Genomic DNA, 27129 nt, shown 5'->3' with positions numbered 1-27129 from the left:
CATTTATTACTGAATTCAGTGCACATTTCTTAAGAGTTTTTGGTGTCCCTAACCCGGCCAGGTTTAAAAAGGGGATGCAAATGCAGAGTCATGATGATTAATATTATGACATAATTACCACGTATTCAGGGCTTGCAGGGAGCTAATAAGCCCTCTCCAAGAAATACCCTTGCGTTACTTCATATGATTACTACAAACCCATGAGCGGTCTTGTTCTTTGCTCCATCTTTGTGATGAAGGCAGTGAGGCTCGGGGATGTTCTGCCTCTTGCCAAAAAGCTCATCTCCATCATAGCCCAAGTCTTCACCACCATACCAGTGGGTCTCAACCTTCATTGTGCAAAAATAAGAATCATCTGGGTTTATGATGAAGGTGCTCGAGCCCTACATCAGCCCTACAGCCCAGAAACCTGCATGTTTAACAAGATGATTGAACAATCATCTGCCCAGGTAATTGCATGGCCCTAGGTCTGCAGCCATATTTGGAGCAGCCCTGCCCCACTCCTTTCTGGCTCCCTCGGCCTTGGGAAGTTTACCGTTGGATGAGGTTAAAGAAATGCCACAATTAGAGACTAGTCTTGAGGACATAAGAAAACAATGTGGTATAGACCAAAACCAAAGTTATTTCAATCAATTTTATTTCATGGGAAAATCAAGTCTGTTTGTAAAGATGCAATTTAGCTCAAAAGAATGACCTTTCGGAATAAATCACAGATATTAGATTGTTGGTTTTTCAGTTTGTCTTTTGCCTCTTTTTTTTTCGAAATATGGAGACATGCACTTCTGGTGGAAAGGAAGTCTCTTTAGTTAATGTTTTCGGTGAATCCGTTCTCCAGTTGATCCAGATTCTGTCATATGGAGACCTTTCTTTGGTTTGTTTGTTCCACTTAAATTGTTTTGTGCTATTTGTGTTTCTTAATGCTAGTCTTAAATAACTTCCATAATTCTGTTTATTTATGTAATATGCAGAATAATACATGTGTAATATACAGAATGATGCATCAGGTACTTAAGAACACACAGTGCATGCATTTAGTATTAAATCAAACTCATCAATGATTGTTAATAGCTCCTGACACCATCATTTTAAGGAGATTCTGAGTAATCTGGGCCTAACAGCAGACCTAAACGTATGCCATGCCAGGGTTTCTCAGCCTCTGGACTATGAACATTTTGGGCCAGACATTTCTTTATTGTGGGGGCCTGTCCTGTGTGTTGGGGGATGTCGAACAGATCACTGACCTTTACCCACTAGATGCCAGTAGCAAAGCCATCCCCAGACTTATGACAGCCAAAAATGTTTCCAGACATTGCCAACAATCCCCCGAGGGGGCAAAAATCACCCTCAGAGACCACTGCACGATATCTTTTTGTATCATATCGCTACCCTTGGTTAACGCTGTGCAATAGTACTCCAGATTTAAAAGATATTTTTACAACTGTCACAGCCTTTAGTGTATCCTGAAACATGGGGTCAGTTTCAACTTCACCTTACACTTACGATATTTAAACAAATTTGAAGTCATCCATTCTCAACCTCTAAAGAAAAATCCTATGGCAACCACTCGAAAGACTAGAGCCAGAGAGCCTTGAAATGAATCATCCATTTATGAGATGAACGGCCACCAAAGAAACAAGATGGCCTGGAACACAATTTGGGGGTCGAGGAAAAGCCAAAAGCACATCCTAGGCTGCGCTGGTGGGCTTTGGCACTCTTCTGGCTGCTTGCCATGCGGATCGCAGAGCAGTATCGACCTTTGTGTTCATGTCTACCTGCCCGTGAGAGGTCCGATGGTGAGCGTGGGCATTACGGATTCATTATTCTTCAGTTCTGATATTATAATGTTTATTTTCTGCCCTCATATGCTGCCATTTTTTGGCTCAACCACAGACTCTGTTTAAAAAGACTGTTCCTTTTTTGTTTTTAAGTGAGAGGGAGTACATTATATGTTAATTAATTTAATTTAAATAAAAGAGAGGGGGGGAGAGGGAGAATCTTTTTTTTTTTAAAGATTTTATTTATTTATTTGACAGAGAGAGATCACAAGTAGGCAGAGAGGCAGGCAGAGAGAGAGAGAGAGAGAGAGAGAGAGGAGGAAGCAGGCTCTCCATGAGCAGAGAGCCCGATGTGGGACTCGATCCCAGAACCCTGAGATCATGACCTGAGCCGAAGGCAGAGGCCCAACCCACTGAGCCACCCAGGTGCCCCGGGAGAGGGAGAATCTTAAGCAGGCTCCATGCCCAGCGTGGAGCCCAAAAGACTGTTTCTTAGCAGTTTATTCAAATCCACAGGACATCTCCCACGTAGATAAAACGTTACATGGGTGCTTTGTTTCCAATTTATTACTGAACTCATGATGTACCTGATTCATTTAGTCCATAGATTGACAAATATTAGTCAGTGACAGTTAAGAGCCAGGTACTGTCTTGGGTACTAGGAACATCAAGGTGAGTAAACCAGGTGAGTTTCTTCATTGAGCGTCTGCCTTTGGCTCAGTTTATGATCCTGAAGTCCTGGGATCAAGCCCCACATCGAGCTTCCCACTCACTGGGGGGCCTGCTTCTCCCTGCCCCACCACCCCTGCTCATGCTCTCCCTCTTTCAAATAAATAAATTAAATCTTTCTTTAAAAAATAAGCAGAGGAGTAGGGCACAGACATGTACTGAGAGAAGACCGTGTGAAAACAGAAAAGATGCCATTGAAAACCCCAAAGATCCTAATCTCTCTGTATCAGGGGTTGGCAAATCTAGCCAGTGGGCCAAATCCAGCTTGCTGGCTGTCTTTGCACCACCAAGCCAAGAGCAGTTTTTACATTTTTAAATGGTTGAAAAAAAATCACAGAAAGAATAATATATGGTTCTAGGTGTCTTTCTTAGAGGCTTAGAGAGTGTAAGTCTCTACTCATTCAAATTTGACTCGGCAGCATACCTAACCTGGCACCTTTGCTGATCTCTACGTGTGGAACGTGCTCCCTCCTTCAGTTTCTTTCAAAATCTGTTTCCAGTCATCTTTCCCATATGTAGATGGAATCAGGCTCCACTAGCAGTAAAGGTTCCTTAATGTCTAGCCATCACCTACTGAGTAAAGTCCAATCGACCTTGCAAAGCCCATGGAAGAAGCCCTATAGGATCTGGTCTTGACTTCTGCATGGCCTCGCCTCCCGCTATTTCCCTCCCTCCAACCTTGTGACTTCCCCAGACAAGCTCGTTCTCTCCAGTTCATTGGCCCTAGCACCCACTGTTGTTTCCAATTTTGCATTTCTACTAGGCAGACCCTCCCTCCTCTTACCTAACCTTCTGGTCTTCACTGAAACACCACCTTCTCTAGAAAGCTTTCCTTGATCCCCCAGACAGATGTCTGAGCCTTTTCTCCTAGGCAGCCCATTGCATCTGGTACTGACCTCCAGTTTCACAGTCTCTATGTTTGATGGATCAAATGTGCTTTTCCTTATTCAAGTTTAACTCCTTAGGGACAAGGACTGTGTTGTCACTTTGATAACCAAAAGCCTAGTACTGTTCTCAGCATATAATAGGTACTCATTAAATTTTTTAAAAATAATTAACCAAGGGGACATAGAAAATAAAAATAAAACATATCTTATAGGGGTTGGTTTATTTCCATCATAGGCTATGGTTCAGAGCTTGGCCAACTGTAGCCCAGTGGACAAATCCAGCCTTCCACCTGTTCTTATTAATGAGGTTTTATTGGAACACAGCCACACTCATTCATTTCTGAATTGTCTATGGCCGCTTTCTGCCACAAAGGCAGATTTGAGTAGTTTTGACAGAGACCACATGGCCTGCAAAGCCTGAAATATTTACTGTCTTGCCTTTTACAGAAGAACATAGTCTAGAGATAATTGAGCCAATTGGAGGTCACATTCTTAAATGCTTCTTAAATGAATAGGCATGTAATCCCATTTTGACACTTCAGAGAGCAGTGGGCTTTCCTGGATACCTAAACTTCCTATTTAAAAGTCACCGACTCATCTGGAACTTTCATTTGGGAGGAAAACACTGCAATTCACTGATCCTGTACCTTGTGGTACCCTAAGCCTGAAGGGTGTGAGTGAGAGGTACACCCAAGGCGTGAGTCCCTAATTCCTGTCTAAACTTGGGTTTCCTCTGATTATACCAAAAAACAGGAAAAAGAAAGAAAAAATGCAAAACATTCTGGGCCTGGAAGAATTCATTGTTCGGTTCGCCAAATGCGATGGCCGTCACCCACTTTGCCTAGATTTGCTCACTCGCTTCCTCGCCCAGACTGTCCTCACATCACGCCCCTGAACCCAGCCTGGGCTCCTGTTACTTCTCACCATTATCCACGGGACACAAACTCAGACATGTGAAGACGAGCCAAAAGCCCTCACTTGCTTTAACTCCTTCCCGGTCATGGCGTTCCCTGTGTGGCCTCTCCTAGCCACTCTCTCTGAAACACAAGTCGTGTCCTCTCCCTACACTGCCAGTCCCTTCCCTGCTTTTTGGTCCATCCCTAACCGTTACCATATTTAGCACACTATACCCTTTACTTACCCTGCTGATTGTCTGCCCCTACTAGAGGATAACCTCTCCGTCTGTTAAATGCATGCAACCCTACATAAGTGGGGAAAACACCAAAGAATGAACAGAGTGCCATTTACTGTCAGAAGGAACATTCTAGGCAGGAATTTGCTACCACGAGGGAGTGCAGGTGTTTTACTAGCTGCCGGGGCCTTTCTTGTCTCTCTTCTGTGAGGTGAGCGGTGAGGATGGTGAGGTCTCAGGGGACTTCTTAAGGGTTCCTCAGGTCCCCAGCAGCTCCCGAGCACTGCCCTTGGGGGCCAGCACTGTCCCTTCCTTCTGGAACTTTTTTTGATGGTCAAGGCACTGCTAGCAGGTCTTCCAAACTCTTGGGTGATGGCTTTCTGTGGGTCCCAGGAAATCCTCAGTAAGGGGACGTCAGGCTTCAGAGGATCGTGAGGACTTATTTCTTGGGGCATCACATCCTCACTGTCTGCAGGGAGGGCAGAGCTATTCGCCCTGCGGGTGTGTGCGTGCACACAAACGTACTCACGACTGGAGGAGTCTTGCCTTTCCTTCTTTGATGTGGAGGATTTTAACATCAGATGTCTCTGTAATTATACATAGTTCTCATAGATCACATCTCTGTACCTCTCGTGATCAAAGCAGCTCAAGAGTGCTGGAAATAGAAACTTCACTGGTTACAATTTAGCAGCGTTTGAGGGCACGTGTTTTTAGCTTGAGTTCTGATTGGTTCCCAGTCTTGTGAAGTTTTATGATTTGGGGAAAAGTACTTAACGTCTGCAAGCCTCAGTTTCATCTGCACTATAATATATTCACATATACTGAATATTACTATAACGTATCATACACATATGTTATAATCATGTATCATAAGTATATATTTGTATCTAAAAATATATATTATATAGTATAAATATACTAAGTTGTATTATTGTATAGAATACTGTATTATTAAATACTATGCAGTTTACTCTTGAACATTGTGGAAGTTGGGGCACCAACACCCCCATGCAGTCAAAATTCCATGTTTAATTTTTGACTTCCCCCAAATTTAACTACTAATAGGCTACTACTTGACTGGAAGTCTTACCAATAACATAAAGTCCAGTAACACATATTTTGTCTGTTACATGTATTATAGACTACATTCTTCCAACAGAGTAAGCTAGAGAAAAGAAGATGTGATTAAGAAAATCATAAGGGGGCGCCTGGGTGGCTCAGTCAGTTGGGCGTCTTCCTTCAGCTCAGGTCACAATCAGGTCCCGGATCAAGCTCCGCGTCTGGCTCTCTGCTCAGCGAGGAGTCCACTTACCCCTCTGCCCCTTCCCCACTCTGCTCATGGTTGTGTTCTGTCTCTGAAATAAATAAACAAATACCTTTTTTAAAAAAGAAAGACATAAGGAAGAGCAAATATATTTACCATACTATACAGTATTTATCCCAAAATATCCAAGTGTAAAGTGAGTGGACTTGTGTAGTTCAAACCTGTGTCGTTCAAGGGTAAACCAAAAGTGGTAACCACCTCATCAGGTTGTTGGTAGGCTGTCCATACACGCTTGCCCTCGCGGATCTAGCACACACAAAGGCAACTAGCAGCGATTGTTGCTGTTCCTGAGATACGTAACCACAAAGATCCCGTGCATTCCTAGAGAAGAGAGGCAGTAGGACCCTTGAAGTGTCTTTTCCAGAGCTTTCTTTGGCCTCTGTGTGAATTGTTATATGGGATCACGTGATCCAACAGCTCCTAGAGATTTGGATGTTTGCGACGGACGGAGAAAATTCCCGGTTAACTGAGAGTAGATTTGATTGGAGGGATGGAGAGACGATTTTGGAACCGAAAGAGGAAGTTTACTTGACTCTGTGACTAAGAGGAAGGATGATCTTTGTGAGACCTAGACAAGCTGTGTAACGCCTGGTGTGTTCTTGCTCTGCAGGGTGATTTCACCTGGAACAGCATGTCGGGCCGCAGCGTGCGGCTGAGATCTGTCCCCATCCAGAGTCTCTCAGAGCTGGAGCGAGCCCGGCTGCAGGAAGTGGCTTTTTATCAGTTGCAGCAGGACTGTGACCTGAGCTGTCCCATCACCATTCCCAAAGGTAAGGCCGTGTGTGCTGTTGCACCAGGGAAAGCTGTGAGTCAGACGTCTGTTTTGCCAAAGCTGCAGACTCATCTCACACCTGACATTAACACAGGAAGGAAGTGACAGCTTCTCGGTTGTTGGCTGGCATTAGTGTCCACTTTGAAAGACGTATTCAAGGAGGACAATTGACATGTCGGCCAATATGTTTATTTAAAGGGAAGGTCAGCATGAGGTATTAAAAGGGAAAGCCATGTGTGTCTCACTAGTCTACATAACTTCAGAACAGTCCATCGAAAAGAACTTTCCAAAAGGTCAACTTCAAGGACTCACGCTAAAACCGTGTCTATTTCAGCAGGATTTCAAAATAATCTGTTGAAAAGAATGTTTTCACAATCTATTAAACGTGTCATTTGACTTTATGCTAACCCAGAATCAGTGATTATGCTCAGGTTAACTCATTTTTATTGTCTTTCACCTGGCATGTCCCTGCTGAGCCATTCAGACCTGGTCATCTGAGGTTTTCACAGATACGGGTCCTGATTCTGGTAAAGATAAGACGCATGTATTTGAAATGTTGTCATCTATGAAATTGTGTTTTTGAATGTTTACCCTCTTCTATGAGGGTCCTTTATACTTGGTGGAAGTGTGTAGCACAAAGGTGACCTGTTCTTTTAGTTTCTCAACAAAACAGAAATGTTGTTGGCAAACCTGATTTGTAGAGAAGGGAATGAGGACTCTAAATAAAGTTCTACGAAACCGAGATTGGATGCACATCAGATAAGATACCAGGGAACAAACATTCTTTGTAGCTTTGTTTTTCAATCCGGTTAATTTGATGTTTCTCTTTGTTCCTGCTTTTTAAAGCCTCCACTAAATAAATAACCTTTACCAAACAGACAGTTTTATAAAAATTGTCTGCTGGAAGCTCTGTCTCCGTTACTCGTTTCCGAGACTTGTGGTTCCCAGCATATTCACGGAAATATTTGCTCTGTTGAGATGTTCAAAGATGTTTGGGCTATTGGAGTTATTTTGATACTTTCTATCAAAATAGGAACTAATGATTTACAAATAATTTCTTACTGATGGAGGAGAGAAGGAATCGTGTGGCTGGGTAGAGAGAAACAGGCATCAACCCACCCGAGAGATCTGAAGCTCTTGTTCGAGGTAGACAATTGTAGATATCAACCGAAGTCCTTCAAATCCAGGACCAGCGCTGAGTGCCAAGATGGCAGCTTTGGTCCAAGCGTGGCCACTTGGCTCCATGTGAACCCCCAAGTCTGACCCGAAACAGGGTCAGACTCACTGTGTAAATAATTTATTCAGGAAAAAGCAGTACAGTGGCCACAGCCTAGAGCCTAAAGAAATGATGACAAACCTAATGAGACAGTGGGTATGATGAAAATGAAAACATTCTCGAGCTCACGCTTCTGTTCTTTGTCACTCTAGGAGGATTGTAGGGATTTGCTTATGGGTATCTGTTTGGAGACCCCTCTTCGAGGGTTCAGATGAATGAAGCCTGGCATATTCATCAGCTACTGGGGTTCCCCTTAGAAAGGGAAGAATCGAGGAGTGGATGGTGGGGGAGTGACCGAAGCGACTCCCCAGAGTGACTGCAGGGATGGGGTCCAGAGCACCAGCAGAGTCTGACCTCTCGAGCTATAATGAGAGCTGGACATCGGCGACAGGGCGCAGAGGCAGGCCGATTAAAAGACGCGGTCAGCGAAGTAAGAAGCAGTGCCATCTCCTAGGAGTGAGGGTGGTAAGGAGGTCCTGGAGGCTTGAGGAAAGAGAAGAGGAGGGGAAGAGAGGGCGGCTGATGGCCCTGCGGAGTGGCAGGATCGCAAAGCAACCCGAAAGGTCCATTTGAGGCTAGTGGCTGGGAATTCAAATTACAAAATAAACATCCTGGCAGTAAACATAGCTAAACCGGGACATACCACTTTGCGCTTTAAATTCCCAGCCCTGGAGAATCCAATCTCTCCCCAAACTTAGGATTTTCTGGTTGAGCTCAGTGATGGTGGAGAGGGACAAGGCCATGGTAAGGACAGGAGTGGTGGGCAAAAACCCGCACTCCCAAAGGTGGCCACGTCCTCCTCCCTGGAGCCCACCAGTGTTCCCTGGTAGGCCTCCAAATCTTTGCAGATGCCATCAGTCAAGGTCCTGGAGATAGCAAGAGGATCCTGGTTTATCTGGGACGGCCAAGGCTAAGCAGTACAGGGTTACTGGAAAGCAGAGAAACTGTCCCAGCTACGGCTGAGTCTGAGAGAGCCAGGACTATTGGAGGAACAGTCAGAGCGAGGAAACGGATTCTCCTGAGAGCCCTGGAAGGGATACAAGCCTGCTGGTGCCTTGATTTTAGCCCAGCGAGACCTGTTCCAGACTTCTGACCTCCAGAAATGTGAAATGATAAAATTGAGTTGTTGAAGCCACTAAGTTGATGGTTGTTTGTTACAGAAGTGGTAGGAGGCTAGTTAATACAGCGTCCGCGGGAGTGATGAGAATTCCAGACCGTGGGGTCTCAGTTGGATAAGAAGAGGAGTTAGGAATAAATACAGAAGTCTGTATTTTTCTTGAGTAATAAGAATCCGTAAAGCAAAGATGTCAGTTATGTCATTGATGAGCTATAAACTGAGTGTGATTCCAAAAACTACACCAGAACAATTTGCTTTTGGATCATCACTAAATTGTTCTAAACATCGAGACAAATAACTGTGTACGAGTAGGCAGGGGAAATCTGAGAACGAGGTCAAGTGGAGAGTGTCCCTGCCCATTTATTAAAATGTCATACCACTAGAGCATTTAAAAGTATTATATTGCTGCCCATGGGCAGATCAATAGAAAGCAGCGGAGCCCAGAAATGAGCAAAAGTAAATACAGCAACTTACGACGTGATAAATACTACTTTTTTTTTTGATCAAGGGGAAAATGATGGATTATTATTAAGTATTAGTGACAGTGAGACAACTGTTGAGGAGAAAAGGTTGGACTCTAACCTTAGTCCTTACGTCGAAGTGAGCTGATATAAACTGTCAGTGTGCCAAAACAAACCATAAGTGGATATTTATTTATTTTTACATTGGAGAAGGCGTTACCCAGAAAACATAAAGAAAGAGAATGACATGTATCACTATGTTGAAGAAGAAAAGATAGAACCATTTGCGTGGCAAACAAACAAATAGAAATTCACACCACATCTGACCAGCTGAAGGCTGCCTTTTGTACCGTATAAGGCTTTATTACAAATTGCAAATTACAAATCTAGAAAAGACACATAATTAAAATATGCGCAGATTATGGGCAGCACACAGAGAAAGCAACACAGTGGCTGAGAGATACTGAAAAAGGTGCTCACCCTCCTGTGTACCAAAGACATGCAAGCGAACCACCAAGGAGGGTTTGTTCCCCTCTTAGATTGGGGTGGCTCCAGAAGTCGGGTGATAAACTGTGGTAAGCTCGAGGAGAGGACAGACACTCGCATGCAGTTGGAGGGGCCGCTCTTGTGGTAACTTACAAGGCAAATGGGCCACAGCCGACTTCTAAAGGGCTCAGCTCTCGTACCTCCCAGATACACCCCTGTGTTAGCTGAGGTAGGCTAACCCTCCGTGCCTTAGCATGACAGAAGTTCCTTACTCAGACATGTGTCCCAGGCAGGGTGGCAGTGGGAGTGGGGAGAGGGACCAAACCGCATGCAATTATTCGGGGCCCTAGGCTTCTCATGTCTTGGGACTGCTTCCTTCCCAAGATCCATTCAGCCAGGAGACAATGCAAACTAAAAACGGATACTTAGGTAAACCTTACAAAATGACTGATAAGCTTAATTCGCTATCCCTTCTAATCTTAAGCTGTTTCAAAAAAGGACTTTTTTTCAGATGATAGTTTTAATATCTGTAGAGTTAGTTACATTTAAATTCCTTAAATAAAATTCCACTACTGAGTTTCTGTAACTAGTCACATGTCTAGAAATGGCTTAAGGGACTAGAGAACCTAGAGAAATCTTCAATGGTAGCGATCAGGAGGTCTTTCGGTGGTAGAGATGCTACCTGTGATTTCCCTCTGAGCTTGAGTTTCCCCCATGGAGACAACCGTGGCATGTTTTTCCTCCTGATCAAAAGCTGCTCTCGGCATAGGCTTTGGAATCAGACCTCCTAGTCTGTAAATGGCCCAATCCTGAATAGCAGAACCAGGAAAACAGATGCGGGGAGCGGGGTCACGAAATTCAACAACACCTCAGGCCTGCGTGAACTTTTCATTTATTCACAACACATCAACGGAGTACTACTTACCTATCAGATAGCAGGTTAGGCTCAGTTGACATGCATCTGGTAGCTTTTTAATACAGATGGTCTGAGGCGGGGGTTAGCCACTGGCCTGCTGGTCCTACCCAGCTCCCCAACTGTTTTCTGTAACTGAAGTCTCCCGGGAACGCCGCCGTGCTGTTCCACGTACGTCTTGTCTCTGGGGCTTTCAGGCAGCAAAGGCAGACTTAAGCTGTGACAGCCCCTATGTCTCACGGGCTCAAGTGTTTACTCTCTGGGCCCTAGCAGGAAAATTTTGCTGTCGAAGGTAAGATGAAAGGAAATGACTGATTTCTTCCACAGTCAGAAAAGCACGTTTCTCCGGGCGCTGTGGCATCCCCTCGTTCTATGAAAAACGAAGTATTTGAAGCCGAGTAGTTGTTCCACAAGACAGAAATGCTTAACGCATGTTGTCTGTAGTGCTCTCCCCACCCCCCCGCGTCATTCAGCCAATTTCTGCTAGCACATTGGAGAAAGGCTCAGTTTATGTATTTTGAGAGTACCCTGATGCCTCAGAATTGCTCTCATACCGCTTCCTTATAACATGGTCCCTCACCATTGTCACCGGGATAAAACCCAAGTAAACAACTCGGTGAAAATCAAGAAAATGGTATTTTTGGTGGGGTAACACTCAAGGTGTCTTTGGGATGTCAGTGTGGTTTGTGATTTAAGTGTTGATTTGAAAAAATAAGGGCAACCTGACGGACAAGGAAACGGAGCTTGGGTGTTCACGTGCCAGCCCTGGACAGGAGATCTGACTATCCTCTTCCCGCGTCGCTCTTGCTGGCAGAGTCCAGGGGGAGAGGCGATGTGCTGGAACTGTTTGTCAAATCCTTCTGTGTGTAAGTAAAAATGAAAATGAGAACTGGAGTAAAATCCACAAACTCCCCTAGAGGTGGAAACGTGGAAAGGAAGTCCGTGCCGCCCAGCAGGGCGATCAGAGGATAATGGTACCACTGGGCTTTGAGGCACTCAACGTGGATCTCCGTGGCGTGAGCTGCCGAGCTAGGTGCGTCTTTCATGTGTCCACACTCACCTTTGCTGAGGCCTCCCAGAGGACTGTGATTCCCCCAGGGTCAGCCTCTGTCTTAGTTCTCTTTGAATCTGGAACACCAGGTAAACCACCCACTTCTCTGCCCGATTCCGCCGCCCCTCCGCAAATCTTCGAGAACTGAATGAACGCACACAGGCACCTCTCCTTTCAAATGAAGCTCCTTCCTCTCCTCTTCCCTAACTCCCCAAAGGGCATCACCCACGTCTTTCTCTCCTTTTCCCCAGGAGCCCCAGGAATGATTCTGGGACATAAGTGTTTCCCTGTTGCTTCACCCCATGCTCGGTTTCCGACTTTGGTTGATGGTCTCATAGGATTGATGTGAGGTTCAAAAGAAGTAAGGTGCTTCACACCTCTCCCGAAACTATGCACACTCTCAGGGAAAGTTACCTGTCCCCATCTCCGCCATCACTGTGGTCAGCACCAGGTCGCTTCATCTTGCACCTGCCCTCAGCTCGTCTTTATCTCTCATCTAAGCTACAGCCAGAGGTCCCCCACCTGCTTCCCTAAATTCGGGGCTTCTCCCTTATTCTGCCCACCACACCTGGAAACATGAGAGTGGTCTTCAACCACAGAATCTACTCCTTTCTTGGGGAAAAAACAAACAAACAAACAAGATGAAACAAAACTCCTGGGCCTCCCGTTGCCAACTAATGTCGTGATCCAAACCATTTACTGCACCGTTGCATAGAAAAGAAAAATCCATTTTGCTTGCAGCCTCTTGTGGAAAAACACCACAGATTCATGCGCATTTGTCTCAGAGCACTAGGTTTCAAACTCTTTGTCCACCGTCTACCAGTGAGGGATACATTTTACTCCTCAGTCAGGAAACATATGAACCAAATGGTGCTCATGTTTATCAGAGATACACTTCGATGTTGTCTCTACTGTTCTGTCTTATCCTCTTCTATATGATTCTTTATCCTTTCCTAAAACACACTTATGTGACCCACTAAATTTTCCTTGAGATTCACTGAGGGTTTGTGACCCACAGTTTGAATAGTGCAGTCTTGGAAGGAAGACGGAATAGAGGAAGGGGCAGTCAGGAAGGAAAGAACAAAAATGTCAATGTGGAAAACTTGTAGTTGTTCTTTGCTTTGGCTCCTAGGGCCCTGGGAAGGTGGATGGGGCATTGTTTCTGTAGGGCCACAGAAAGGAACCAAGGTTGACCTTGGCCTAGGTACCTAGTCCCTTCTCGGTCCAGAGCCCAACTGTGGACGGCCAGCCAGGAGGCTTCCTTGTGCTGCTTCACTGCTCTCTCTCTCTCTCTCTCTCTCTGTCTCTCAATACCAAGCTAGGCATACAGCCCGGAGGAGGTAGATATGTGGGGCTTTAGCTTCTCAAGAGGTAGAAGCCTTTAACGAAGGCTGCAGTATCATGTCAGAGGTAGTCCATGTCCTCTAGGACTTCCTAGTCAGTCAATAGAGAAAACACAGATCCATCAGTTATATGGAAAGAAAGAGCAGTGGATGGCATTTATCCACGATACCATTGGTGACACTTAGAGATACGAGCTGTCTCGTCTACCTAGTCCAGCAAAAGCTGGGAATGACAGAGCGGTTTCTCTGCAGGCTCCTCTGTCATTTTCTTCTTAGATGCTCTCCTCCGCATCCCCGGGCGTAGACCATGTCAAGTTCTCCCATGTAGGCCGCTGTATGATTCTGTTCTGCTGCTGAGTGACCAGCCCGCATGATAGCAAGTGGTTCTTCAAGCCATAGGCTCTGTGCCTTTGTAGTCATAAGTGGTTTGCTTTATGTTCTCAGACCATAGTTTTCTATCCAAGGTCTTGTCCCTACTGGTCACGTATACACGTGACCATGTTTTATATATCTTTTATATATATATCTTTGTTGGAGCGGCAACTATCGTTACACAAGGCTTTAGCATCTTGAACAAAGCTTTTGTCACTGCAGTTTCTGAAATACTCTGGCACCTTTCAAGGGTTTGAAGACTACACTATTCTCTCTGTCGGGATCATGACCCAAAAGTAAACCTGATAATTACAAAGAATGTCTCATCCCTGAAATATGAATAGGAGCTCCCATTTTTGCTCTTTTTCTTTGTTTCCCCCGGGGGGAAACAAAGGCAGGTAGGTATTAACTGAAATTAAATACTAAGTGCTTTTAAACCAATCAGGCTTTCCAGATCATTTGGAATGAAGTCCTCAGGATGATTTCCAAATTGAATTAGTGGGTGTTTATAAAATTGTTACAAAGGGAAAGCTCTGAAAAAGTAGTTTTGGGGGTCTTCACTTAAGATAGGAGTGAACAGACTGCAGCCCAAAGGCCAAATCTAGTCCACTGTCTATTTTTATAAATAAAGTTTTATTAAAACACAGCCACCCCCATTTGTTGCTGTATTGTCTAAGGTTGTTTCAGTGCTACTGCAGAAGAGTGGAATAGTTTTGGCAGAGACCGTATGGCCCACAAAGCTGAAGATATTTACAATCTAGACCTTTACAGAAATGGCTTGTTGGCCTCTGAGTTAAGAGATTAATATTAATTTGATATAGTAATTCAGTTATTATCTATGTAGTTGATCAAGCATACCATTCTCTTCATTTCAGTGTCTTCACTATCTTTATTTGCAAGTGTTTTTTTAATGATCAGACCTTTGCAACTCTCAATGTTTTGAGTGTTCGTTGTGTTTATGCCTTTTTAAAAAAGATTTTATTTATTTATTTGACAGAAAGAGAGAGCGAGGGAGAGCATGAGCAGGGGAGAGGGGCAGAAGGAGAGGGAGAAGCAGGCTGCCTGCTGAGCAGGGAGCCCGATGCAGGGCTCAAACCCAGGACCCTGAGATCCTGACCCGAGCCAAAGATAGATGCTTAACTGACTGAGCCGCCCAGGTGTCCTTAAGTGTTATATAGTATATGCATATTTTATTTCTATTATAAACACTCAAATATAAGCCATATTATATTCATATTATATTATACAATATAATTCTATTATATTCACTTATAATTCACTTATAATTCAATTACCCTCCTTATCATAGATCCCACCCAATGTACAAACATTCTGACTTTCCAGGGATGTCTTTTGTAGGGATGCCTGGCAATACCTGTCAAGGCTGGTGCTCATATAAGTAGAAAAACACATCCCACAGCAGAGTTTCGGATTATCCACTGTTAAGATGCTTTGGCTGCAAATTACAGAAACCCAACCCAAAGTGGCTTAAGTAATAAAGAGACTGATTATATTGCTTTACAAGGAGCCCGTAGATAGACTAGTTTTAGGACTTGGGAATTTCTTCTTGGCCATCATGCGTGGGTCACTCTGTTCTTTGGCTGGCTTCCCTCGTCACAAAATGACTGCAGCGGCCCCCGGTGTCCCAGCCTCTATAGCAGCACAAAGAAGCAGAGAAGCAGGGACTCTTCATCAGGTATCTTTTGAATAATAGAGGGGTGTTTCCCTGCGGCTTCCCAGTAGATTTCCCTCCCTTCCCCATCCCCAGAATGGCAACGTCTGCCAGTGCCCAAACCCACAGGAGCAAGCAGAAAGAAATCACTGGAATTGGTTGGACCTCAGATTCCTTTCCTGAGCCTGGGCTGAGTACTCACCCCAGGCTGCGTATGTGACCACTGGGAGGGTGAGCACCTAGCAAATCAGGGAAAGAAAAAAAATTGGTGGGGAACATAGTAGGGTAAAGGTGGATTTAGATTGGAAAACTATCGGTATACATAACGGCAACGTCATCCGTCATTGCAAAGAAGCAATAGGAAGGAAGCCATTCTTCGGTCTCATGTACTTGCTTTGGTGTCTAGCATGGGCCTCGGCATAGATCTGTGGCTCAGGAAATAGGTGAGAAATTGAAGGCAATGGATTTAGAATTCAATCAGAGCACATTTATTTATACAGTGTTTTCCGTGTTGTGAAGAATGATTTCCCATGTCTCAAAGAATAATCAAAAGCAAGGATGGAAAAAGAAAGGATGAAGACCCTAATACTTTTCCTCTAATTACGTCATTGGTCCGGTAACTGCCTTTGTGAGAGCTGTTTTCATGGGAGCAACTGGCAGAAATTTGGAAGCATTCCCAAGGCTTAAAGTTTATGACTTAAAGATATTTGATTCTCTTCTTACGTGTTCACTATAAAACAGCAGCTGTCAAAAGAAAGTCTGTAGCATTGGCCCCTTACGCTGATCAAAAATCAGACCGTGTGTAGACCCTTGTCTGTCTACCTTTTCAACTTGAACTACAAGCTTTGGCTTTAAAACAAGTCATGATGAAACAACTTCTTTAATTTGGAGTTTAATTTCCTTAACAATCCAGGGCATTTCTTTGGGATAAGTGATCTTTGTCTTTTTGTTTTCCTGCCTGCTTTCGTTCCCTTATGCTCCAGGAAAGAAACATGGCTTAAGGAAAAGACCTGCCAAAAGCCATTTCTCTTGCTCTGATATTTGGAAACTTCTGTCTCTGCAAATATAATGCCTACCTAGGCTAAGTTAAAAGCATTGGTTTTGATTTAAGGAATATGCTGTAAGAAATGCAAGTTAGGATGCCTGGAAGACAAAAGAACAGCAGGGCTGCTCCTTTGGAACATGGGCTTATAGCTTTTTATTGTCTTTACTCACAGCATTTAAATATGGAAAAATGACAGCAAGTAAAAGATCCTTCTAGGGCATAATTTGATCATGACTGGTTATTACAGCAAGCAGTGATTATGAAGAATGCCTGGTTAAGGAGAAACCATCGTTGAGCTTTTCAAACCCATGGAGTCCCAGCCATGTGATAAGCTTCCCTACCTTGCGTTTTGATAGAATAACAAGATGTGAGCAACACATCAAATATCTCAGTGATTTTCTGTAATAGAAAAACACCTGCTTTGAGGCTCAAAAATCTACAAGGTGTTTTTTTTTTTCCTCTTAAGGAAAAATTTCAGAACAGAGTACTTTGCCAAAATAATTTACACAAAGCGGAGAAGGCTTCTTAGCATTTAATTTAACGGGAAGCATGGTGACCTCCAAGAGCTGACTCCCTTTACAACAGTGAGAGAGACTCACAGAATGTTCTTGTTTTCTGACCGCAGCTTTGCTAATTTCACCACCACTTCAACATGTAAACTGCGAGGATTAGTACATTTCACAAGTACTTTGTGGGGCCTCCGCTCTAAGGAGAGGCATCTGTATTGCTTAAGAATGCCATAAATATTTTCTTCCCTGAGAAACATAGACACTTTGGAAACAGATTTTGCAAAATCTAACCCACAGGGTGCTAGCAGGCTAAAGAAACAATGCTTAATTCATTGGGGTTCACACCAAGAAAAATTACTCAATCACCGTGTTTCTACTTGCCTCCTATTACAATCAAGGTTAATGGAAGAACTGCTAGGGAGAAGGTGATATAAAAACGGAAACTTTGACCTTTGAACTTGATTAAATAACCAACAGTCTATAGCATGGAAGATTTCTTAAAACCTGAAAAAATATATAGTCAGATCCAAACTTGACCCAACAGTGGGACACGTTTGGGCTTGAATACATTGTTTGCCATGATTTCCATGTAGACTGTTTTCTTCCAGAATTCTAACTTGTCACTCTCCTGAGCCCTAGATCCCACTAAAGAAACTATGGGGGTTAGTAAGCTTCTCATCTTTTTTCCCCAATAGAGTGCTTGTTTGATAAAGGGTTGGATTACCAGGAATAAGAGGCTTAGGATAAGAAAGGACCTCCTAGACTAAATAGTCACCATGTCATTTAGTGGAGGGAACCCCCACCAAAATTCAAAGGCCCCTGAGAGGCCTCACCTCGTCCTTTAAGAGTGAACGCGAACGTTAGCCTTCTCAAGCAGAGTTGGAGACACAGCCTTCTCACTTCTGACCTCCCACTTGCTAGATGCCTCCGCTGAAATGTTTCTTCATTTCACTTTCGTGAGTTTTCCATGTATCTGTCTTTGGCACTAAACTCTGTGTCCGTTCACCTGGGTTCATAGCACCAAGCTCCGTGTCCCCTACAGCATGGGCTGTATCGGTGTCGGATGGAGGGATGGATGGAGCAGGGATGGATCAATGTATGGGGGACGAGCCCGCTTTCTGGGGGGACAGCACTGTTTCAACAGATAACTGGTACAGTATAAATCATATTCCCATGCCAAGGAGATCCGTCACATTCTGTGGCACAGTATCCGGGGACAGAGAATATTTGTTTGCACACCGAGGCCAGAACGCTGTTTCAGCTCCTCTCCTGAACCTCTACAGTGAATCCCAGTTCAGCTTTCAGACTGCAGCATCGCACTGGCCACATCGGGTCCCCTATCCTGGGCTTGCTGCCGCATTTCCTGCCGAGAAGTAGAGGTATCCGTTTTCCTGCTAGCTACCTCCCCCTTTTTATCAGGACTACCCTCCCTTCTGTTTCTCCAGATGGACTTTGAAAAGGCAACTCAAAGCAGTAGGGACAATTTCAAGCCCATCCCACTGAGGATGGCGATGGCAGTAACAACTGTCCCCAACCCACCCAGCCGCCTTTTCCTGGGATGGGTCTTTGCCTGGCGTTTTGTCATCAGTCCTGCCAGGCTTTCAATATTGACTTAAACACACCAGATGAACTTATACCACTGAGATGAATCACTGGAAAACACTAGATGTGGAGTATGGGTGCAAGGAATGGCCTTCAGGTGCCAGGACCACTAATAATAACGTAACTTCTTTGACAAACCTTCCTGTCCCAAACTGGAAAGAAAGTATCTGATTTAGTCTTTTTCTTGCTTTCGATTTAGAAGTCTGTGGCCTGAGAGCCCTCAAAAGGGGAGGCGGATGAGACTAAAGGATGAGTTTGAGTTTTAGTGAGGGATAAAACATAGTTTTAGCAAACATTTTGATAAGACATGCACATCCATTGTACAGCTTGCCTTATCCACGTTCCTTCATGTAATTTAAACACTGTATTTCGGTTCATCAGAACAGTCATGGGAACTTGAAAAGGAAACAGATGTATATACATATCCGTGTTCTTGGAGGCAAACGATCAAGCAACAAGTCTGGATAACTTACGCAGAAAAGGGATTTAGGGAACCTAAGAAATAGGAGGGATCATGGGACACTCTAATCCGCCACCTATGAAAATATCACCAGCGCCATAACAACACGTGGTCGAACCTCTCATCTGCCCACTCCCTTTCCAGGAAACGTGCTACACCAGAATGGCAGGCATAACAGATGCTTTACATTGGCCCAGACCCCTGGTTTCTTCCAGATCAGAGAGATGTGACTAGGAAGATTATTTCAGGAGTTCCAGCCAGGTCAGAAACTCTGACTTGGGAGTCACCTTCTCACCATGAAGTTGAGCTCTACGACCTGTGTGTTTCCGAGGACCCCCGTGAGCCGTGAGAGCCTCCACCTTCTCGTGTGTGTGACAGATGAGGCCTCAGCCTTTGCTTGAATTCGTGCAGTACCGGGGCGAAAGGGTTTTTTTTAAAACATCAACACGACTGCTTTATTCTAGAATAATTTTAGATTTATAGAAAAGTTATAAAGACAGTTACAGAGTTCCCTTCTACCCCTCAGCCAGTCTTCTTTAATGACCTTGTGCCCTATGTAACCTTGGTACACTTATCACCACAAAGGACCCAACATCGATACGTTGCTATCAGCCAAACTTCAGACTTTGATCCGATTTTACCAGTTTCCCCACGAAATATCCTTTCTCTGACCCAACATCCTATCTACGATATGCCATGCACTTGGCCGGGCATCTTTTTTGTTTTTCTTTTCTTTTCTCTCTTTTTTGAAAATAGTAAACATTTCTGATCTCACACAGTTTCCGGGACTATCACAGCCCGGCTGCTCTGGTTTAGGTTCTGATCTGTGAGGTTTGCCGTCAAGCTCAGCTGGGGCCGCAGTCATCTGAAGGGTTGACTGGGGCAGGAGAATCGGTGGCCCGGCCCACTCACAGGGCTGCTGGCGAGAGACCCCATGTCCCCACCGCATAGCCCTTTTCATAGCACTGCTCATGACGTGGCTTCCCCCAGAGTGAGGGATTCGAGACAGAAAGAGCAGCGAAGACAGAAGCCACTGTGAGCAGTGCTTTCTTTTTTCTTTTCTTTTCTTTTTTTTGGGGGGGTGGGTGGGGTGAAGCAGCTCATTCCATTGCTGAACAGCTCCATTTGCTGAGAAAACAGCCTTCCTGTAATCTCCTCCTGGATCCGTACTCTGGCCAGTGGAGGGCTGGCCAGGAAGTCTCTCCATCCACCATGTTTAGTCCTCAAAAGAAAAAAAGAAAAAAAAAAGAAAAAAGAACTAGTGTCCCCTGAGTCTTCCCCACCTGCCAAAGACACACTTATGCATCCATTCAGACAACCGGTCATCATCAAATGCGGTTCCGCACCTGACCTAAACAAGGGTGAGATGCTTCATACAGAGAAACGGAAGACTGTTTATTCAAAGAACCTGCTCTATTCCCCTATCTGTAGACAGGAATCTGGTAGAAAGATAGCCATAGGCAGACTTGCCTTTCTTTCCAAATTGAAAGAAATTGTTATTCAACTGGATACGTAAAAGCTCAACACTTTATAAACATTTTTTATTGTTCTGCCTCAAACAGAAACAGAGATTGGGTATGGGTCGAGCATTGTGATAACTGGGAAAATGTGACTCTTCTGGAGTTGGGTGTCACATGGCTGGAGCCTATAGCTGTCCTCTAGGTAGAGTTATGCACAGATCAGGGCTTCTCAACCAGAGTGATTTTGTCCCCGCGGGACATTTGGCGACATCCAGAGACATACATTACTGGTTTTCACCACAGGGACTGGGTGGGCTCTCTGGCATCCCGGAAATTGAGCCCAGGGATGCTTCTAGATATCCTACTGTGCACAGGACAGTTCTTCCCAGCAAAGAGTTACCAGCCCCCAGCGTCGCTAGATGCAAGTCGAGTGGTTAGGTGCCATCTCTTAAGGGCCACTTCCCGTTCGGCCACCAAGTGTCTCTTTTATAGCATTTTCCCTTCCCTTTTCACTGAGCTCCCCTCGCTGCCTGTGAACTCCTTCAGTTTGCCTTCTCTGAGAGTCTAGGTTTCTGGTCCAAGTCAACAGCAAGGCAGCTGGGGTTGGGAAAAGTAAGGGAAGTGGTGCCAAAAGACATTCTTTCAAACTTCCCTCAGCAGGAATTTTCTGGAGATTGGAAACAAGCTAGAACCTTCCTATGAGGCTAGGATGGAGTACAAACTCCAAGACTTGCCAGGTGTGCTGTGGCCCAGGGTCACTTATCCATGCTGACCTGGGGTGAGTGTGAGGACTGTCTCATGAAGTGAAAAAGAGAATGTTTGTATCTGTTGTAAATAGCTAAGCATTTTTTAAATTGTAGGCCACTATTCACAAAGATCACATTTTTTTTCCCCTATAAGGAGGCTTCAAGATAATGTTTGGAATCTTGGAATTTGAAGTACACATTATCTTTGTGGGACTATGTGAACTCTCATGCTGGTGGGAATACAAATGAGCGAACCTACCTGGAAAATGTTTGATGTTACCTAGTAGAGGCCAAGATTGCATACGTGCTAGCCTGACAACGCAGCTTGTACATATCTCTCCCCAGAACAGTGGCTTTTAGATTTCAGTGGGAACTAGCCCCTGGTGGGCTGGGGAAAGCACACATTGTGGGGCCCCACCCCAGAGTTCCTGAGTCAGTAGCTTTGGGGTTGGACCATAGAATTTGCAGCTCTACAGAGTTTCCAGGCACTACCGATGCCAGTGGTCCCAGAGCCACATTCCAAGAACCACTGTCTGAGAGAGGGTCTTGGACATGGACATAGCAAGACATGCACAACATTTCTCAAAGACATTGGTCCTGAGAGTCTCAAGCTAAAAACAACTCAAATTTCCAGTGAACCATGGTATATTCGTACCAGAAAGCAGTATACAGCCACCTGAATGAGTGATCCGCAGCTACCTGCCTCCACGGGATGAATTTCCAAAGTGTTGATGAATGGCATAAAAGAGGCAGGAGAGAATACCTACACTGTGACTCCATCGAGGGGATCCCAAAAGTTGGAAAATAAACTGTATTCTTTATAAATGCATCTGTAGATGGTAAAACTACGAAGAAAAACAAATGCTTGATTATTGCAAATACCAGACCAGTGATCACCTGGGGGGGAAAAGTCGGGAGACACACAGGGGGCTTGGGCATGAGCGGTGGTCGACCTCTGAACTTGGCTGTTGTGGTGTGGGATTTGGCCTCTTGTTATTTATTGAAACTGCACATTTGTAGTTATTCACATCTTTATATATGCTACAGCTTCCAATTAAAAAGAAGTTTTAAAAAAACTATCTTTAAAGAAAATGTCCCCTATCGTATCTCTCTGTGTGCTGGTTCTTTGACAACTTGCTTGAATTTTAGGATCTGCCCACTGGTTATACGAAAACGAAGTCTCTTTAGCTTTACTGTATAGTTTAGTTATTCTTCTATTTGGTTATTATTCTTTAGTCAATGATTAAAATGAAGGAATGATGGAATGTTATTAAAGAAATATACCCTTGTTACAGTCAGAGACGCATGGAGATGTGAAATGATGAGCAGTGTTAACAAAGTAAAAGTCCTGTCCTGTTTGGAGAATGGGATTTGAGTCTTGTGTTGTTAGTATACTTATTGTCATATATTTTATAATAAGTTATGGGTAGGCCATTTAAATAATCATCATCTAGACACTGGAGATAAGAACATACCCATAGGGAGAGGTGGCTGTCTCTTCGCCGCATTACAAGTGACTTACTCTTGCCCCCCTGTACAAATCTCATGGCTGTAAGGGTGCAGGCTCTTACGAACTATGTCCATTTTGTGGGAGGAGAGGCATTCTTGCAATATTTCTTTGCTTTTTGAAAGAAGAGGAATTGTCTGTGTCTGTTGATTATACTGTGATATCTTTTGCCTCCAAAAGTCTGGAGAGAAGAATTGGGAACATCTGCAGCCCCACGAGGATCCTGGGAATGCTCATTTCTGGTTAAGCATGTGCATGCTGTCTTTTTCTGCTATCAGCGTTTGGCTTTGAAATTTTATTGGGCTGAGTCTCCTTCTGGACTATACTTTTGAGTGTATCCTGTAAAAAAAAAAAAAAAAAACTTTCTAAATCCTCCTTTTAAACCCAAGTTTCCTTGCAGCATGGGCTGCATTTCCCTTACTTGACCTCGGTGTGGATTCCCGAGGTGTGCCTCCCACACGTTAGGTTGACGGTTGTGTAATTTTGAAACACATTCTTGCCATGATGACTGGCAACGTTTTCCGATGACATCCCAGGAATTTGATTGCAGCTGCCTACTGATATGAGTGGTATCTTTATTATTTGGAGAGTTAGCCAGACATGCTACATACGTTTGTTGCAAGTGCAAGATGCTGGAAGGGGTATATCCTTTACTTACTGTAGTGAAAACTTTGAAATGACCCAAATGTCCATTTAGTGGGAGGATGGTTAATAAAACTACAGTACAGCCACAGAGATCTACAGAGAAAGTAAATCTGAATTCATGCCTATGAGTCAGGGTTCCCATGAGGCATTTGATGTACAACGTTTCAGCAAGTCTCACAACAACCTCATGAAATTCCCATTTTATAGACGAGGACGCAGAGACTTGTCCCATGTCACACAGTTAGTAAATGGTGCAGCAATAGTTAGATCTGACTTCTCTAGACTCCCAAACTCATCTCCTTATCCAGTTACATTGTACCAGCTTATAAATGTCAAAATCATATGTCCTGTTGACTTTCCTCTCGTGGAGATTTGATTCAAGATGACATTAGTTTGCATAAATATGAAAAATAGAAAGAGACCCATTTAATAGCAACAGAAGACATATCTAAGTGTCAACACTCAATTAATTCTGAAGGAGGTACGTTTCCTGTACTTTCATGATTGAAACAAAATTTGAGAGCATACATCAAGGTTCTCGTTGCGTGCACTATCAAGTCAGGGATTTCTGTGTATTTTCAGAGCCATTATTCTGCCTAAAATGTCCAATTAGGAGCGAAGTAAGTGAGAAGTCATGCTTTTGCTCAAATGTAGGTATTGATGGTATAAGATACCACATGTATGCTTCTGTTTACAACTTTTCTTTCTTTTAATACTTACAGATGGACAGAAGAGAAAGAAATCTTTGCGAAAGAAACTGGATTCACTAGGAAAGGAGAAAAACAAAGACAGAGGTAAGGTACAGAATGAACTAGAGCCGAGGCATCTTCCATGGAGCATAATGGTTGAATTTGGTGGAGTTTTTGAATTGCATAGATTTATGCGGTTCGACTCTATTATGCAAACTGGATTTCTACAATGGAATGTCATTAAGGCCTGTTTTGGTCTACTCTTTTGTGTTTGAGTGGCCCTGTACTGAATTGATGAATTCAACTGGTTTGAGCAAAGTGTGACTTGGGCCAAGTTTATGGTTCCAATTATGATGCTGGCCAATCAGCAGCACATAAGAAGACCCTGGGTTGAGTAGCCATGGACAGCATCTCTAACGCTAACCAGCTGTCTGGCAAGGCCAGATCGTTAGGCAGGGCTAGTTGAACGAGAAAAAGTTTGGATTCGCCTACCATGGCTACTGGAAAGAAACAGTCTCCTCTTCGTGGACTACAGGAGATGGGCCATTCTCAGCATTTTTCTGTCCGATCACAGCATGCTTATTTTTTGCCCTATATGTTTTGGGAATTGTTGACTCTGTCCATACTGGTTTGTGTCCCCCTCTATGTCTATTTAGGGAACTGACACATTAGCCACTCTTTCAGAGGTATTTATGGTCATTTTAAACTAATATTCATTGAGCCTGCATAATGGGCACCTGGGCCCCATTAGTGCAGTACAACTCTCTGTGGCTTGTTTGTATGGTCCCATATGAAATGACTGCTGAGTGGTGTGGTTGTGTGAATGTATTTCCATTTTATGTGACATAATGAATGAGTGTTGAGTGAGCTGAGCCATATGTCTCACCTTGAAGTTCTTTTCCATAATGATTGAATTTCTGCTTGAAAAATTATGAAAGGCAGTCAAACCGAAGGTATAAAAATAAATGCACTATGGTCAGTACTGGACAAGACCTAGTCCACACCATTGATCCCCGACTCTGCACCCATGTTGTGAACTGTGCCTAAAGTATCATGACATTTGGTTCTCCGGACTAAAAGGAGATAAAGAATTTAAAAGAATGGGAAGTCAGTGTTTTACTTCCCTTAGAGCATGATTTCTCAACCTGGGTCTATTGACATTTTAGACTGGATAATTCTCTTTTTTTTAATTATATATTCATGAGAGAGAGAGAGGGACAGAGAGAGAATGAGTGGGAAGAGGGGCAGAAGGAGAGAAAATTCTCAAGCAGATTCTCCACCAACCACAGAGCGCTACACAGGGCTCCATCCCAGGACCCCAAGATCATGACCTGAGTCAAAATCAAGAGTCGGCTGCTTGACCGACTGAGCCACCCCGGCACCCCCAGACTGGATAATTCTTTGTTATGGAGGCTATCCTGTTCACCGTGTGAGTTGGTTAGTGGCATCTCTGGTCCCTACCACTGGATGCCAGTAGCACCGCACCCAACCACAATATCTCCACACATTTCAAGTGTATGCCTCGGACTAGAGAAAGGGAGTTGAAAATGTGAATGATCCCTGCCTCTCGCTGCCAAATCTACTGCCGGAATGATCAAGGCAAAGGGCATTAGCTCTTGTCCAGCTACCTATCGCTGTGTGATTGATTGTTTTCTAGTTCATCGGTCCGTATGTTCTTACCCTTCTTTGTAAATGAAAATTAGTAATCAGGGTAGCTTTTTCACATGAGACCCTTACTCATCCTATTCCTGCCATCCATCACCTTTACCTCACTAGATTAGAGAAATTCTTAGTGTTTATTGAGAGGATTAAAGGAGCCACTCAGACTGGCATTAGTAATGTGTATCTTTGAAGTTGGTTTACTCTAGGCTGATGTTACTGATCTGAGGACTGAATCCTCATAATGGAGACTTTTGGTGATTCTTCCAAACTGCCCATTCAGGCTAGACCAAGCAGAACGAGATGATTGAGATCCCCCAGCAGAGAGAGATGCGTGTGTGCTCGCTTAGGTTACAAAACAACAGGTAGCGAGGATGTGAATGAGCAGAGAAGGGCGGGCCAGGGGAGGTGATTGACCAATGTGTACTGGGCCATTATACATTTTACAGACCTTATTGTATTTACATATTACATAAGCTCAGGGAAAACTTGGCGGTGTTCTGGAAGGCTGTACAGGTTGCTGGCTGGGGAAAAGGAAGGCAGGTTCTGGTGGTCCAGAGAAAAGACACATCGCCCAACCAACTAAATTAGGGAAAAAGATCAGGCTTCGGGGCACTTGGGTGGCTCAGCGGGTTAAGCCTCTGCCTTCAGCTCAGGTCATGATCTCAGGGTCCTGGGATCGAGCCTCGCATCGGGCTCTCTGCTCAGCGGGTAGCCTGCTTCCTCCATCTCTCTGCCTGCCTCTCTGCCTTACCTGTGATCTCTCTCTCTCTCTCTATGTCAAATAAATAACTAAAATCTTTAAAAAAATATATCGAGCTTCATAGCAAAAGAGGTTTGCTTTTTTTTTTTTTTCTCTTTTAAAGTAGCTCTGATGTTTAAAAAGATGTCCTGGGCTTAAGTGAAACTTAATCACCGGGCATCTCTTCGGAACAGAGAGTCCTGTCTGTGCACTCACATCCATTCCACGGTTGCCCTGGGAAGCAAGGCAGGAGGGGTCAGCGTGCTGGTCTTGCCGAGCTGTAATGGTTCACATGATTTTCTTGCACTTGAACATTAACATTGGGGTTCCTAACAGCTGCACATGTGGAAAATGATAATCACTGGAGTCCAAAAGTAAAAGAAGGAAAACAGGAAGCTCTCAGTGACCTCTTGGGTTAGGGCATCTAAAAATAAGTAGGAGCAGCTTTTTAGAATCCAATTGGTCTCCCAATAAAGAGTGATTCATTAAGTGTTTGATATGCTGCTGGATTAATTGATTCAATCAGAATGAATCACGTCCTGTATTTTATTTAATTGCCTTGACATCAGACACAGCAAATCACATGACACTCCCGTGTCCCCCCTGCCACTTAAGCCAGTGCCCGCATGACTCTTGAATTCCGAATGGAAACAAATTCAAGATGGATGCTGGGTGGGAAAACATATTTTCATCCAGAAGAGTTCCAAGCCCTTAATTTCTCTTAGTTAAATTACTTGGCAACCAAAAGCACTTTT

At 44.0% G+C, this 27129-nt stretch overlaps 1 protein-coding gene across 4 annotated transcripts in view; it reads left to right on the top strand.

Annotated features, from left to right (window-relative positions):
* The window catches only part of ARHGAP6 (Rho GTPase activating protein 6), a 481290-nt gene that overhangs the window by 401488 nt on the left and 52673 nt on the right, over positions 1-27129 (top strand). For all 4 annotated transcript variants that reach the window (XM_004758826.3, XM_004758828.3, XM_013059588.2 and 1 more), the window contains exons 2-3: positions 6458-6617; positions 24007-24078. In XM_004758826.3, the coding sequence (XP_004758883.1) occupies positions 6458-6617; positions 24007-24078 (232 nt within the window). The remainder of the gene's footprint in view (positions 1-6457; positions 6618-24006; positions 24079-27129) is intronic.

Source organism: Mustela putorius, unplaced genomic scaffold (genome assembly GCF_011764305.1).
Source record: "Mustela putorius furo isolate JIRA1106 unplaced genomic scaffold, ASM1176430v1.1 tig00003836_pilon_pilon_pilon, whole genome shotgun sequence".
NCBI lineage: Eukaryota > Metazoa > Chordata > Mammalia > Carnivora > Mustelidae > Mustela > Mustela putorius.
Note: the sequence above shows the minus strand (reverse complement) of the source record. Positions and strands in the feature narration are given on the sequence as shown.